Source organism: Octopus bimaculoides, chromosome 4, assembly GCF_046866305.1.
Source record: "Octopus bimaculoides isolate indiv1 chromosome 4, ASM4686630v1, whole genome shotgun sequence".
Classification (NCBI taxonomy): Eukaryota; Metazoa; Mollusca; class Cephalopoda; order Octopoda; family Octopodidae; genus Octopus; species Octopus bimaculoides.
In genome coordinates this window covers 105,861,671-105,878,725 of record NC_142931.1, presented here as the reverse complement: position 1 = coordinate 105,878,725, position 17,055 = coordinate 105,861,671, and the positions used below count along the sequence as shown (strand labels likewise).

At 35.6% G+C, this 17,055-nt stretch overlaps 2 protein-coding genes across 4 annotated transcripts in view; one reads left to right on the top strand and one right to left on the bottom strand.

The window, feature by feature from the left end:
• LOC106878608 (phosphatidylcholine transfer protein) overlaps nucleotides 1–5,124 on the bottom strand; it is a 44,809-nt gene extending 39,685 nt beyond the window's left edge. Inside the window, exon 1 of one of the 3 annotated variants that reach the window (XM_089351148.1) lies at nucleotides 5,107–5,124. The gene's annotated coding sequence lies outside the window, so the exon portion shown is untranslated. Of the gene's footprint in view, nucleotides 1–1,223; nucleotides 1,416–1,670; nucleotides 1,803–5,106 lie in introns of those variants that run through there. The other 2 variants (XM_014927879.3, XM_052967342.2) reach the window with 2 other exon arrangements.
• Nucleotides 5,125–5,197: 73 nt separating this feature from the next.
• Nucleotides 5,198–9,880, top strand: LOC106878607 (RNA-binding protein 41). The gene is made up of 2 exons (XM_014927877.3): nucleotides 5,198–5,713; nucleotides 8,889–9,880. Exons 1-2 carry the CDS (start codon nucleotides 5,369–5,371, stop codon nucleotides 9,807–9,809), a joined length of 1,266 nt encoding a protein of 421 aa, XP_014783363.1. The 5' UTR covers nucleotides 5,198–5,368; the 3' UTR covers nucleotides 9,810–9,880.
• Nucleotides 9,881–17,055: the final 7,175 nt, after the last annotated feature.

The window sequence follows — 17,055 nt, the reverse complement described above, 5'->3', positions numbered from 1 at the left end:
TTTGACTTCATTGACTGCAGTTCAATATCATAAATAACAATAATGTTTTGTTTATCAATGATAAAAGAAGAAAGAAAACTATGTCACATATTGATATCCCTAATAATCTTTGCAATCTCTTAGATTTGGACAAATGCATCACACACACTTGCCCTTTATACATACGTCTAAACAAATTTCATATATATATATTTTTTTTTAGTGGAAGTGTGTGGCTTAGTGGTTAGGGTATTGGACTCACGATTGTAAGATTTTGGTTTCAATTCCTGGACCAGGTGATGCATTGTGTTCTTGAGCAAAACACTTCATTTCACATTGCTCCAGTCCTGTCCAAGGGGAGAATATATATATATACTATGGAAACCAGCCCTATGAGTTTATATGACTCAAGAAGGATCTTTATCCTTTTTATATTTATTTCTAGCTGTTTGTCTCTCTCTCTCTCTCTCTCTCTCTCTCTCTCTCTCTATATATATATATATATATATATATATATATATATATTAAACAAGGGGTGCAGGAATGGCTGTGTGGTAAGAAGTTTGCTTCCAAACCACATGGTTCTGGGTTCAGTCCCACTGCATGCCACCTGGGCAAGTATCTTCTACTATAGTCTTGGGATAACCAAAGCTTTATGAATAGGTCTGCCAAATGGAAATGGAAAACAGCCCATCATACATATACATATAAATATATACATAACTATGTGTGTGTCTTTGTGTATGTGTTTGTCCCTAACCACCACTTGACAACTTAGTTGTTCGGCATGAGACTGATAGAATAAGTGCCAGGTTTTACAAAAAAATATAAATACTGGGGTCAATTTAATCCACTAAAATTCTTCAAGGCAATGCCCCAGCATGGCTGCAGTCTATCAACTGAAACAAGTAACAGATAAAAGCTAAAAGATGTGTGTATATATATATATATATATATATATATATATATATATATATATATATACATAGGCAACTTGGGCAAAAATCTTCTACTGTAGCCTCGGGCCGACCAAAGTCTTGTGAGTGGATTTGGTAGACGGAAACTGAAAGAAGCCCGTCGTATATATATATATATATATATATGTGTGTGTGCGTGTATATATTTGTGTGTGTGTGTCTGTGTTTGTTCCCCCACCATCTCTTGACAACCAATACTGGTGTGTTTATGTCCCCGTAACTTAGCGGTTTAGCAAAAGTGACTGATGGAATAAGTACTACGCTTACAAAGAATAAGTGCTGGGGTTGATTTCTTCGAATAAAACCCTTTAATGCAGTGCTCCAGCATGGCCGCAGTCAAATGATTGAAACAAGTAAAAGAATAGGCAGTATTGAAAGTTTCCATAGAAAATCAGAATTGAAAGAATAAATACTGTTATTAATATAGTCTACTGGTCCAGTTAGGGGTACTTTAGAATTTGTAATCCTTCTTATGGATCTCTTATCATTCCTAAATAAGACGGCGATGGTAACCTGAAATCATACTATTAAAAGGGACGGAATTGGTCAGGGGACATAACTCTTGTTATATTTAGGTGAAAATTTCTTATTAAATTATTTCGTTTTTAGATTTGGTTTGCAAGATTCTTTATGTGAATTCGTGTGTTGAAGCATACTCTGTTGTGTCTCCGGAGAGTCATTCTATTTTAGTGCCTTATAATTTAACACACTCACCGGTAAAATTTCCACTCATTTCCTTAATTTTTCTAAAACTTATTGCGTTTTGCAACCTTTTCAATAGTTTTGACTCTGTCCGTTATTCACACTGCGTTCTTTTTGTTTGTTTGTGCGCATGTGTGTGTGTGTGCATGTGTGCATACACATGTATATTTGTATGCATGCCTGTGTGTATATGCATGTATATATGTGTGTACATTTGCATGTATGTATTCTGCATATTCATGTGTTTGTGAGTTTTTATGTGTGTGTGTGCGTGTGTGTATGTACCTCTGTTTCCTTGTGTGTGCCTGTCTGAGTGTATGTGTTTTTTTCAATTATGTACTGTTTGTATGTATGTATATCTCCATATGTGTGGACGTGTGTATCCATACGTGTCCTTGTGTGAAGTGAAGTGTGTGTGTATATATGGTCATGTGTTTCAGTCTTCATTTGTGTATGTGTGCTTGTCTGTTCATATAACCTATGTATCTATCCGTCTGTATATTTATGTTTACTTTCATAGCCATATGCTTACATACATGTGCATATACATATATACATACACCCCCACACACACATACATCTATCTACATAACAGCCCACTATTCTACTCTACCTGTATAGTCTGTGGGTATATCTACTATGTATATTTTCTATTTAGTATTGGAGAAATTTCATTTATGAGGACGTACTCCTGTTTTTGTCTGAGTGTTGGGTCCTTGGATAAGATACAGATGTCAAGTCGATCCAGGTTGCCTCCATGTTGGTAGAATATGGAGGACTGTTTTTTATTGTCATATTGTCTCAAATGTTCATTTAGTCATTCTGCAATGCTCCTAGATGTCTCCCCTATGTATGTCATGTTCATGTCTTTACAAGCATCTTTTATGCATCTTATGCTGTAAACTACATTTCTCGTTCTACAGTTAATGCTTATTAAAATTTTAGTAATTTGTAGATGTGTGATTGGTGGATTGGCTAGTTGTACTTGTTTGCGTATACTGCATGTATATGCTTGTGCAGTTAGTGTGCATGCTTCGTATGTATGTCAGACTATAATCGTTGTTACATATTATTTGTAGATTGTGTGTGTAGAAATAATTTATGTAGCTAATTTAGATGGGTATGTTGGGTGTTGAAATTGTGTGGTTATTCCACTATATTTTCCTGCAAGAGGTGGGGGCTTGATGTAGAAGCATCCTCTGAAGATCTCACTTTCATTATTCAAGTATATTTTATTGGATTTTAATCCCTGTAATATCCAGAACTTTTCAGTTAGGTAAAGATCACATTTGTTTGTTTTTCTGCTATATAGCTTGGACCTATCCTAAATTTACCTGTTGATGTTATATGGTATTCTTTTTATTTTTAATTCCCAGACTCTGCTTCATAAAGGCCACTGATGTCCTCTTTTCTGAATGTTTACAGTACACAATATGTGAACAGTACCTGTTGCTTAAAAAGTGTCTTCTTACCATATTCACATATTTTTCTTCACTCTGGTTGATTTCAACTGGTGTAAAGGTGATTTCATGCAGTATAGATTTCACTTTACATTTTTGTTGTAGCAAGTAGTCATCCTTTATTCTGAAGAAACATCTTGGCTTTCCTCCAGATTTGACTTTCTGTATGATTTTTGACCTCATGGAAAGTCCACAGGAATAGCTGATTTTTACTGAACATCTTACTATAATTATGGTGAGGGAGGAACTGCTAATCTATTAGGTTAAAAAAGTTTCTACTAATGTTACTCTTAAGAAACAGTGCACTCAAGCACCCTGTTGTTTTGCACAGTGTTCTTCCTCCTTTGACTAAAAACAAATATATATATATATTTAGGGTATATAGAACAACAGAATGATGCTCAGGGTCAAAGGTAATTTATTTTGAAATGAGCCAATGACAAAAGTAGAGTACTGTATTTATTTATATATGATACTCACTCATAGGTGATGAAATGCTGAAAAAGAATCTCTTATATATAATATGCATTGACTTTTCTTTGGCAATTCAATGTATATATAAAAAAAAACAACATAATTTTCAAGGCCTGATTAAGTATAATTTTATAACAATTCTTCTTATCAGCACAAGGCTGCTAAATTGGAGGGGAAAGATATTATATTAGAATGCGCTATAAGAATTTAAATTGACTGCAATACTTGACTGATACTTTATTTTATTGACTCCCAGAAGGATGAAAACCACATCAACCATCAGCAGGATTTGAGCTCATAAGGCAAAGGCCTGTAACTAAGTATTGATTACAAATTTTGGCACAAGGCCAGCTATTTTGGGGCAGGGTAAGTCGATTAGATCAACCCCAGTACTCAACTAGTACTTATTTTAATCAATCCTGAAAAAGGATGAATAGCAAAGACGACCTAGGTGGAATTTGAACTCAGAATGTGAAGATAGATGAAATGCCACTAAGCATTTTGGCTGGTGTGCTAATGATTCTGCTGGCTTGCCACTTTCCTGTAACTAAATATTGGTTTCAAGTTTTGATGCAAGGCCAGCAATTTCGGTTACATTGACTCCAGTGCTCAACTGGTATTTATTTTACCAACCCTGAAAGGACGAAAGACAAAGTTGACCTTCCTAACTATTGCAAGGCATTTTGGCCCAATTCATTGACAATTTTATCAGTTAATCCAATAGCATACTTGCTACCTGACACTTTCTTGATTGTTTTTTTTCTATCTGGATTATTATTAGTAGTTAGGTTTAAATGTTGCTTGCATTGTATGTGTTCACACTAATTGTTTCTTATGTGGAAAGCATATTTGGGATACCTGTTAGCAAAAATGGTTAGTTTTAGAATTTGTATTGATGTGAACATTTTTTTATAGAGTACAAAATGTCAGGGAAATAATTTCACTCTAGAGTAAAAAGTCTAGAGTGTGGTCTTTTATATTTTAGAGAACTTACCTCAACGGAAAACAATAACTTTTTTTCTTAGCTAGGAAAAAATTAGAGCCAAAATTAAATGAATAAAGTTAGACTATGTGAATGAAGTATAAGGTAAAGAAGAGAAACAACTCAATACCTTAAAAGTCCATTAAAAATATTGATGTCCCTTTAATATTCGTTTCAAGTATTTTTTCATGTGAATTGAATTAAAGAGTAAGAAATTATTTGAAACCCAGTCGAGGTGGATTGATGAATTGATTAAGAGCCGGATAAAATAACTTGCGGTATTAAGTTACGACCATTTATAATTTGAATTTAAATGCAGCTGAAGTCAAGTTTGCTTTCCGCTCCCATCCAGGATCGGTAAAGATGAAGTGTTATTCAAGTAGAGAAAATTCGATTGATATTCCTATAAAGCATCTGAATGAAATATTAAAAGTGTTCGGCGATTTTTAAAGATATGAAATGGCTTTTTTTTAACCTACAGATTTAAAATAGTGTCCGCAAATAGCATAAACATAACAACTTTATAACATACCTTGCATTGTTCTTAATATTCATTAAAAACGATTTTATTCAGAACAAATGTCTTCAGAATACAAATTTAAAATATCAATTATTTCCCTTAGTTCACCTTTTTAAAATAGGTAATTATTTAGTGTGGACCGCTTTGAAATTTATCTGGTTCCTTTTGTATATTTACATGTTTGATATTTTGTTTATAGTATTTAGTTTACAATATTCTGCCAACTAATTAGCTCTTACAATGAAAGTTTAAAACAATTTTAACATAAAAAAACATGTCTGAACGTGGCGTTGGCAGCTCATCGTTTTGGGAAAGTCAAAATTACTACAGTCGATTGGGTGTTCCTTGTGGTCATCCTCGTCGCTACGATAGCAGTAATGTTGTACGTTTACCCTCTGACTCTCGAACCAAACTCACCAACAAATACGATCAAAATACAAAGACAGAAGGAGAACAACAGATTAAATACTTAGCACAAAAGCAACTTGATACTAAACTGACAAAGGAACAGTACATGTCTCATCAACGAACTTTCGTTGAAAAGGTCCTTTATAAACCAAAAACAGCTGAATTGAAAGGAATCTGCTCTTTGGACTCTTTTAATAAAATTCAGAAGCAGGTAATACATTTAGTTATTACAATTACTAGACTATCGTGTTGCACAATTACTCATGTATACAAAAACTGTGACCGTAAAAGGGGTGCATTGATTCGGCCAGATCAAAATGGTCCCAATACTCTTGAAGCAAATTTGATCAATATTTTAGGTCGTTTTTCTCTGACTAATTTAAAGCATTTCAATATGTTTGGAAAGCCTTAATCTTGACACTCTGCAACCAAAGAAAACAAACTACGGTCAAATGTATACCATCTACAACAGTGTTCAGGAGTTCGATGTGGCTGCAATTTTCTGCAGGTTATGCAACTTCCGTAGAGCTGGGGGTTGAGAACGTTTTTGTATCTACAGGACTCATCGCCGTTTTAATAGAGTGGAAAGTGGTCCGGGTACGTGGGTGCGCGCGTCGGGTCACTCTTCTTAAGTAGTACCCGGGTCACTATCCACTCAATTAAAACGGCGATAAGTCCTGTAGATACAAAAAAGTTCTCAACTCCCAGCTCTACGGAAGTTGCATAACTTGCAGAAGCAAGTCAGTGGCACCCCGCGATACCCCCCCCCCCTTCCACATGTATAAATGTGTAAACAGTAAATCGGGGGTGTGGGGTTTTTGTGTACACCCATCATACTCTTGAGTCTGCGTTTTGCATTTTTTCAGTAACACTCAACTGAGTTTCTTTCGAGGGAAAAATGTGTGGAAACTGGGGACGAATGTTTTCAGAACATACTAAAACATCTTTCAGAATGGTTCACATTTGAATAACATTTTATTTCATTATTTTCACTTTTCTTTATGACTACTTTTGAGTAAGATTTTATTTCAAAATTTGTTTTATTTTCACTTTTATGTCTAACTACTTTTGAGTATCATCTTATTTCAAATTCAAAATTTGCTTTATTTTCATTCATTCAGTTGGTTGGGGGCTAATGCAGTTTCACACCTCTCCTTGAAAAATGCCTTTTTTTGAAAAATTGTTTTCGAATTCCTACGTTTTAGATGTTTGTTTTATTAGATAAAAAGATGGGCAAGTAGATAGATAACCCCCCCCCCCCCCCCGATTTACAGTTTACACATCTTTATACGTGTGGAGGGTTTTTTTTTATCGCGGGTGCTACTGATTTGCGCGTGTGCGTGCGTCCGTCTACTGACGGGTGCGCGCTGGGATATGAAAATTATTCATTTAATATGTCCAGTTATATTTTTCATCGACGGAGGTAAAGAATACGCACACCACCCATTTTCTGAAATTATTAGGCACATGCATTTTTCCTTCTGTTATTTTAATTATAAGGAAGGACAAATTAAGTTCCTTAGTTATTTAGGGAATAAAAAACAAAATGTACCCCCTCTTCCCCCATCAAATTTACTTATGTGAAGAAACTTAAAAATTGCCATAAGTTTTGTTTTCATAAGAAGTGCTATCAAACTGAGCCGACATTTTCAGTTGTTCCACTACTGTTTTTGGTAGAGGCATAAATGTCACAGCTTCTATTCCCTGCAATCATATGTTGATTAATACTTGTGATCACAAAAGAAAGGGTAATTGACTCTTGATTGTGATTATTAACATTTTAATCATTGTAACTGGGAATTTAGCCAGAACCTGAAAGTGATTGTTTATCAAACCCACATCATGAACCTCAGCTTTCAATGTGTTTTTAATAATTGTTTTTTACATGGAAATAGGAGGGTTTGTTTTGTTGATATGGAATTGGCCAATCAAGACTGTTTATCAGTCCTACCTTGGCTCATCAAACCAACTGTCCTTCTGCCAAGGCACTGATAAACAGTAATCATAGACAAAGGCTTCAGCAGTCCACTCATCTTCAGGAAACACTTCATGCTGGACATTCTTAACAAATTTTATCTCGATTACATCATCGAATTTTGATATTTCTGACAAAGACTATAACTAGCTTACTTGCACATACATCCACACATTAAAAACTTGTATCGTTGAATACCTAAACGTACCCTGCACACATGCACATAGTTATTTCTATACAGTATGAAAGAATTGTCAGAATGACGTACCTTTTGTAAAGGTAAAGTTACCTTGTTTCATGGTGTTATATTCCCCATCTAGATGGGATGCCAGTCCATTGCAGGATTACTCGTTTTTGCCAGCTGATGGTCTGGAGCAATGTGAAATGAAGTGTCTTGCTCAAGAATACAATGTGTCACCCTGGTTCAGGAATTGAAACCACAATCTTACGACCATGAGTTGTATCAGATATTTAGCCCTTTAGCATTCAAATTATTCTATCAAATGTAATGCTTATTTAACCATGTAGTATCTTGTAGCTTTCAGATTTTGATGATGTAATTGTATATTTTTAGATTGACATTGCAGGGTAGTTGTGAGTGACCTGATCTGGCTGATTTGAACATAAAACAGGTTGACTATTTTGGCTAGATGTGGGTTAATTTGAAAACTTCTGGACCCTAAATAGAAGAGAAAGATGGCTCAACTACTTTGATGTTATTGACAGAAATATAGACAAGATGACTTAGGGAATCTATCAAAAAACTAAATGGAGACAGAAATACCTGGTGTGGCATTGTGAAACAGATCATGCCAGACTTCATACTATACTGTATATTAATAAAATGGTAAAGTCAGTCATTGGATAATTGTTTTATTTAATTTGTCAAGTGCTCGTCTTTTCATATAGCCAAGTATTAGCCTTATACATCCCCAGGCATCAGGGAATGGAGATGATGCTCTTTTTCAAAATATCAATGTAAATAGAAAGAACTATTGCAACTTCATATTTTTTACCATTACTCTGCTCTGAGTTTTTAATTTGATTCTTGAATTACTTCAAGAATAAACTAAACAAGACTGGGAATAACTTTTCTTTAACCCTTTAACATTTAAATTGGCCATATCCAACCCAAACAATCCACCTGTTTTATATTCAAACTGGCTAGATCTGGCCTCTTACACCTACCCTACAATGTCATTCTAAAACTATATATAACCACATCATCAAAATTTCAAAATCACAAGATAATACATTACTAATTCAAAACAATGTGAATAAATAAGCATTACATTTGACATCTGAATGCCAGAGAGTTAAATATTTACCAAGTGTGTGTTTTGTCATATTGTTTTACACCAATTATTAATGTACACTTTTAAACTGATGTCTAATATTTCTCTCTTTTAAGGATGAGGAACTTGAATTTCTTCGGCAATGTGGTTTGTCTGAAGATGAGATTTGTCTCAAGAAAGAACATGATTCTGCTGCAGAAGAAATACCAGCTCAGAAACGGAGCAGATATGGTATGAACCCTAGTGTACAAAAAGAAATTATACAGAATATAAATGAGAAAATAAATGAGAAGAAAGCTAATTCTAAAATTCCTAATTCATTTAATGGGGCACGCAATATAAGCCGACTTCGGATGGAATTGGAGAATGCTGTTAGAACTCCTAACAAAACCTCTCTAATGAACTGTTTAATTACCACAAACACCAAAGACACCAATGTATGTGAAGAACACCCTATTAATCAGTTAAAAGATATTTCTGATAGTTTGTTGACTAAAAAACGCAAAATCCATTCTCCAATAAAGAATGGCACTTTTGACAAAACAGAGACTGATGACACAGAAATAAAGTCAGAAAATATCTGGAAGGGTGTCGAAACTTTACCTGAAGAAAATCACACAGTCAATCATGTTTCATCTTCTGATGAAAATTCCAAAAGTAACAGCTTAGGTCTTACACATATTGAAGATGAAGTGCAACCTATTTCAAAAGAATTGATTTCCAAAAACTGTATTTCAACAGAAGAAATTCTTTTAATCAGTAGATTCAAAGAATATCATCCTGGCGAAAAAAATAATACTTTATATTTGAAAAATCTTTCTAAAAAAGTGACTGAATATGATCTGATCAAACTTTTTCTTCACTTTCAAACAGAAAAATTTCCCATTCAGTATAAATTGCTCTCTGGTAAAATGCGAGGACAAGCATTTATAACTTTTGAAACTGCACACATTGCAGAAGAAGCATTAGAACTGGTTAACGGTTATGTCTTGAAAGGTAAACCTATTATCATACAATATGGAAAAAGGCAATTTTAATTTATTTTCCTAAAAGACAAATATATTTAATTTATTTTGTAAAATATTAAAATAAAAATAAATAAATCTAATATATTTTATAGGCTTGTTAAACATCAACATCATGTCATATAACCCTGGTAGTGATGGAGGTGCTTGTTGTGGTGGTAGTGATGGCAGCAGCAGGTGGTTTCTACTATAGTGCTGGACCAGCTAAAGCCTTGTGAGCAGATTTGGTATGAAAGAAGTGTGTGTGTGTGTGTGTGTGTGTCTCCTTGTTTTTTTTATTGCATTAAAGTTGTAAGGAAGCATCACTATCATACAGTTTCCAATATTCTGCAAAAACATGTTTGGCCATGGAGATATATATTACCTTGTTTGGAAACACATGAGGATTTGCAACTGGAATGTCATCCAGTTGTAGAAAATCTGCCTCACAGAATTCAGTCTGACCCATGCAAGTATGGAAATATGGATGTTAAAATGATGATAATGTTGTTTCAAGCCAAAGAGGAATTCTGCATAGGTGCCACTTTAACATGCTGCAGGCCTTGCCATTTACACTTTAGCATGCAAACTAACTCCAAACCTTAATCCTAATGTAGATCAGGTCATTTCACAGTGTACGATACAGATAGAGTGGTAGACCACATACTGAAGTAGCACCCCTGTAATTCTGAACTCTTTTGCTTTCATCTATCTCCACTCAGCTTGATGAGCAAACGAACTGGGGGTGGGTATCTTTTAATGAATGTTTATACAAATACTTTTCAAATGGCTCAGATTACAATTATAAAGAAATTTGTGTGAAAAAATTTTTCCAAGTGGGTGGGGAGAGGAGTTTCGGATCAAAAAGACCACATAAGTTGGAATTTCTCCGTTTTGACGGGGATTTTTCCAATTGTTTTTCACCACAGCTTCGAAATGATGGAGAACATCTTTTTATGAAAAAAAACAGTTTGGGAAATTTATGATTTTTTTTTTACTCTCTTAATTTTAATAGCATACTTTTCTGTTAGAAAAATTTTTTATTGCATAATCGTATTCAATCCATTATGCAGAAGACAATCGAAAAAGTTTTGTGAAAATTCTTAAAAATAAAAAATAGTTACGGGTGGTTTTAGTACGTGCTTACATCAGAATTCCACCAGCTTGTGTAAGTTGAACTATGGAAAATGTCATCAATGATGTTTGTTGTGGTTCATTATGGTAGGAGGGTTTAATTAAAGCCAGTTAAATCCGGTCTTCTTTAGGTAGTACAGCATGATGAAAGGAAGGAAAGAATGGTTCTGCAGTACTCCATATTGAGGGAAAATGGATGCTAGCAATTCCAAGGTTGTGCAAATACTTAGAGGAGGAATAAATAATACATTCTGGTGAGAGAAGAGATAGATAGGTAAGGGGTTTGTATCAAATATAGATATATACTGTTCAGTGTATTGAGGAGTATTCACTCCAGAGAGAAAATGAATGCTAGCTGTTCCAGAGTTGTGCAAATACCAAGAGGAGGAATAGATAATACATTCTGGTAGGAGAAAAGATAGACAGGTAGCTAAGAGCATTGTATTAGATATACACTGTTCAGTATATTGAGGGGTATCCAGTCCAGAGAGAAGGAATAAATAAATAATACACTCTGGTATGAGAAAGACAGGTAGATAACTAGATAAGGGCATTGCAGTAGATATATACTGCTGAGGGGTATTATTGTCGAGGGAAATTAGAGGAAGTGAGTGCAAGGGCAGGTAAAATGGCATTCCCATCCAAAGAAATTAGGATGGGGGCAAATGTAAAGACAGACAAATAAGGGGAAAAATAACATAAGGCAGATGCCAGACCTATAGGGCTGGGTATCAATGTAGGTAATAAAGTGGACATAAAAAAAGATAATAGACAAGTCTATAGTGGGTGGGCATATTTTACTAGAGGGGATATGTAGGGTTGACTAGCTACTAAGAAAAGCTAGAAATAGATGTCAACTAGTAAAGAAAAGATTTAAAAATAAAACTAAGGTTAAGATAATGTTATAAAAGTAAAATAAAAAATAATTAAATTTAAAATAAAGTTGATGCTTAAAATTAAAAGTAAGAAATGAGCAGCCATAGTGCTAATGAAGCTACATTGTTAATGAGGCCTACAGAAGAACTAGGGGCCTAAGGAATCTATGTATATATGGAGAGAAGGTTTAGTGCTGTTCATTTAATAACAGTAAAACAGTTATGTATGTGGAAGTGTCAGATATATTGGGTCATCCGATAATGCAGTTTTTTCAATTGCATGAACTAACTATAAAAGCAGGTAGTAATTTTACCTTGTACTTATTCTTAGTGCAAGTTTTGAAGAATTTGGTTTGTATTGTGGTTTAAATATTGTTGTACTGTTGTTTGAATTGTTGTAGTGTTTGCTGAACACTTTGGTTTTTGCTACCTTGTGGCAGTCTGGTTGTACTTTCCCTCCTCATAGAGGAGGGTAGGTCAGGTAGGAAAATGGAAGACATCAGATTTTCAGATAGCAGCTACACTGAGGTCTCCGATTCTGAGAAGTTGGATATTCCATGGACCACTAAGAAGGAAAAAAAAGCAAGGCTAGATAGAAGCAAACCCTGGTGGAACAAAATCCTATCATAACTGTTGAGTAACTAGCAGAGAAGCTTGAATTTGGTCATTCAATCATTCATCAACACCTACACTAGAAGAGCATTGTAGAAAATGAAGGAGAGTATATTTTAGATTAAAAAAGAACTTTGTTTTCTTAATTAGTAGTATAAAAAAAACATATTATTTATGGATTTACCCAATATATATATATATATTATTAGGCTTGGGTATACACCTGGTGCTATGCCATTCCAAACTACAAAACCCTGTTTGCAATCAGCTATGGGCAAATAACAAAATGCATTATAATTGAACCAAGTGAAACCAAGTTTATTGAGCGAGGTACCATTTGAAAAGTCACCTGATGAGACCCATCTGCACCACAGCTAATTGTCCAGAATCTCACCTGTGAGAGACTGATGCATAATAGGTTGAAATGATCATTGTGATTAATAAAGAATCTCATGAATTCCATTTTCTCTTCCTCTCATTTGTTATGTATATATATGTGTGTGTGTGTGCATGTATATATATATATATATATATGTATGTATATATCCTCATCAGTGTCCCCAGTGTAACTCCATAGCAAAATCCATACCTGGAACTCAAATTACATTCATGCAGCCATTGCAAATATATGCAGCTTCTTTTTTTAGACTTATTATTTAAAACAAATCTTTTCCTTCAAACATACATTGAAACTGACAGAAGTGACCATCATGTGTGTGTGTGTATATGTATGTATGTATGCATGCATGCATGTACGTATGTATGTGGGTACCATCATCGTTTATAAAAATCCACTTTTTCATGCTTGCATGGGCAGACGGAATTTATTGCAGCAAATTTTCTGTGGCTGTATATCCCTCCTGTCACCAACCTTTATTTCTTGCCAAGCAGGATATTTTCCCATTACCAGACATATTTTTGCAGAATTTTGGAAATGAATGGCTTTCATTTACAGCAATCATGTCATGTCAAGAAAAATAGGCACAAATATACACCCCCTCCTCACACTCACATATATACACATACATGCACACGTATGTATACACAATGAGCATCTTTCAATTTTCTGTCTACTAACTCCATTCACAAGGCTTGGTCAGCCTGCAGCTACTGTAGAAGACACCCAAGATGTTATGCAGTGAGACTGAACTTGAAACCATGAGGGTGGGAAGCAGACTTAACTACATATTATGCCTCTGCTGCAACTCTCCAATGAAAGATTTAATTCAAGAAGTCTAACTGGATCTGACAGCTTTACTATTTTAAGTACATAATCTTAGCAGCTTAAGACTTAATACGATAAGATCAAGGATCAATGTAAAGTGGTGGTGGTCTGCACTGGCAAAAATTGATCCAAAACAGACAGAGGCATAGCTGTGTAGTTGAGAAGTTTGCTTTTCAGCTATGTGATTTTGGGTTCAGTCCTACTGTGTGGCACCTTGGGTAAATGTCCTCTATTATAGCCCCTGGGTTGACCAAAGCCTTGCAAGAGGATTTGGTAAATGGAAACTGAAAGAAACCCATTGTGTATGTGTATATATATATATATCATCATTGTCGTTTAACGTCCGCTTTCCATGCTAGCATGGGTTGGACGATTTGACTGAGGACTGGTGAAACCAGATGGCTACACCAGGCTCCAATCTGATTTGGCAGAGTTTCTACAGCTGGATGCCCTTCCTAACGCCAACCACTCCGAGAGTGTAGTGGGTGCTTTTACGTGCCACTGGCACGAAGATATATATATATATATAATTACAGGTACAGGTGTGGCAAGAAGCTTGCTTCCCAACCACATGTTTCCAGGTTCAGTCTCACCGTGTGGAACCTTGTGTTAGTCTCCTCTACTGTAGCTTTGTGCTGACCAAAGCGTGAGTGAATTTGGTAGATGGAAACTGAAAGAAGCCTATCATATATATATATATATATATATATATATATATATATATATATATATATATACACACATACACATATATATGTGTATATGTCTATATTTGTCTCCAGCTCCCACTGCTTGACAATCTATGTTGGTGTGTTTACATCCCTGTAACTTAGTGGTTTGGCAAAACTGACCAAGAGAATAAGTACCAGGCTTTAAAAAAAAAAAACCCTGGGGTTGACTTGTTTGATTAAAAGGTGGTACCCCAGCATGGCTGCAGCTAAATGACAAAAAAATAGAAGATATATATATATATATATATATATATATATATTGATAGAAAGGACAACAAAAGAAAGAGACCTCGATATTATGTAAATAGAGGAATTTATCTGTAAAAATATGTGACAATTATTTGGTAGCCATGATAAAACTCCGAGTTTCGAATGCTGGGGTGGAAACCCACCCCACTATCTCTTCAGTTATCTGGCCATTGAAAATTGCTATGAAAATGACCGTTAAACAAAGGAAAATTACTGTGTGGTTGACCGTTATTAAGACAAAAAAGCTATTAGAATGACCGCTAAGTGAGGGGAGGGAGTGATGGTAAGGGAGTAAAAATGTCCATAGTATTTGCGTAAGCGCACCAGTCCATACATATACATGTGCAACCGCATACCCATGTACATGCGCCTATATGTAAATACTCATCCACCCTTGCTTGAAACACGCACGTGCTCACCCACACATTCGCCAAATATATATATATATATATACACACCCACACACACGCATGCAAAAAGGTTCATACACAGGTCAATATATGCACATACTCAAGGAAAAAAAAAACGGCTAAAGGCAAAATACAGAAAACTGTAAAAAAGTGTGAAAAAGCTTTAAGGGCAAAACGCATCTATATGCGCACATTCTTGCATGCATGCACACACATCTATATACGCACATACCCACACACACGCACAAAAAGTTCCATGGGTTTCTGCTCTGGCCGAATAATTGTCACATATTTTTACAGATATATATATATACATATATATATATATATATATATATATATATATATATATTACTCTTTTACTCTTTTACTTGTTTCAGTCATTTGACTGCGGCCATGCTGGAGCACCACCTTTAGTCGAGCAAATCGACCCCAGGACTTATTCTTTTGTAAGCCCAGTACTTATTCTATCGGTTTCTTTTGCCGAACCGCTAAGTTACGGGGACGTAAACACACCAGCATCGGTTGTCAAGCAATGTTGGGGGGACAAACACAGACACACACACACACATATATATACATATATACGACGGGCTTCTTTCAGTTTCCGTCTACCAAATCCACTCACAAGGCTTTGGTCGGCCCGAGGCTATAGTAGAAGACACTTGCCCAAGGTGCCACGCAGTGGGACTGAACCCGGAACCATGTGGTTGGTAAGCAAGCTACTTACCACACAGCCACTCCTGCGCCTATATATATAAATAATATATAAATATATGCATATATACATACATATATGTACATACCTACATATATATGTATATATACATGCATATATGGGTACAGGACATCAAAAAATGCTAAACACAATGAGAAACAAAAACATAGAAAACAAACTTTTTTTCGAACAACGAAAAAAACAAACAGAGAAACGAGACAAGCAACATAAAGAATGTACCCCTTCTTCAGTTGTCCGTTTCATCTACTCTGTGTTTCGAAGGTAAGGACAATACACGACTTCGTTGAAACAGTCCTTCCCGCAAAACAAACTAAATAAAATTTGGGATTTTTTGCGGAGGGCGAATGTGTTAACAAGAACAGGACAGTGAGAACAAGACAGTAAAAACAAACGGTGAGAGCTGATGATGTTCCAAGATGATGGAAAAATTATTATGAACGCAAGGAGGACGAGCCATGAGAGGAGACAGGCGAGGCACGTCTTTTCGTTAGGAAGGCTGTGGACAGAAATAGAGATCCCCTTTCATCATGTGTCAGCAACGAGAGAGTCAAAGAAGAAGAGTGAGAGAGAGAGGGAAAGAAGAAGAGTGTGCATTGTAATTATTAAGACAAAACTTACTTGGAAAAGGATGCGTGGCATTCGATTATATAATAATATAAATAATATATAAATATATGCATATATACATACATACATGTACATACCTACATATATATGTATATATACATGCATATATGGGTACAGGACATTAAAAAAATGTTAAACACAATGAGAGACAATGTGTGTGTGTGTGTGTGTGTGTACCCATACAAAGTCATTCATTTCCAGTCTTCCATGAAAAACATCTCTAGTTATGAGAAAAGGTTGGTAACAGGAAAGGCATACAGCTGCAGAAAATCTTCCTCTACAGATTCTGTCAGACTTGTGGAAGCATGGAAATATGGATGTTAAAGTGCCACTTGTGTGAAATGAGAGAACATATATCGTGCCACACGGGAGGCGAGGCAACGGACGTTTGCGGTGAGACGTTACGTGTGTGGAGACAGTCGACCAAGGCAGCGACGATCGTCGACTTGAAGTCGGCATATTTGCAGCTCCGTGTGAGTGACAAGCTGTGGCGATACCAGCTGGTGTGGTACAAGGGCCGGACGTACTGTTTAACCAGGCTGGGTTTCGGGCTGAATTCCGCTCCGAAAATTATGGCGATGGTGCTCAAGTCCATCCTAGTGAAAAAGGAGAGGATAAGGAAGGCCACCAGACTCTCTTCTCGCTGGTAATTACTGTTCCTACCCAGCCGACCACGG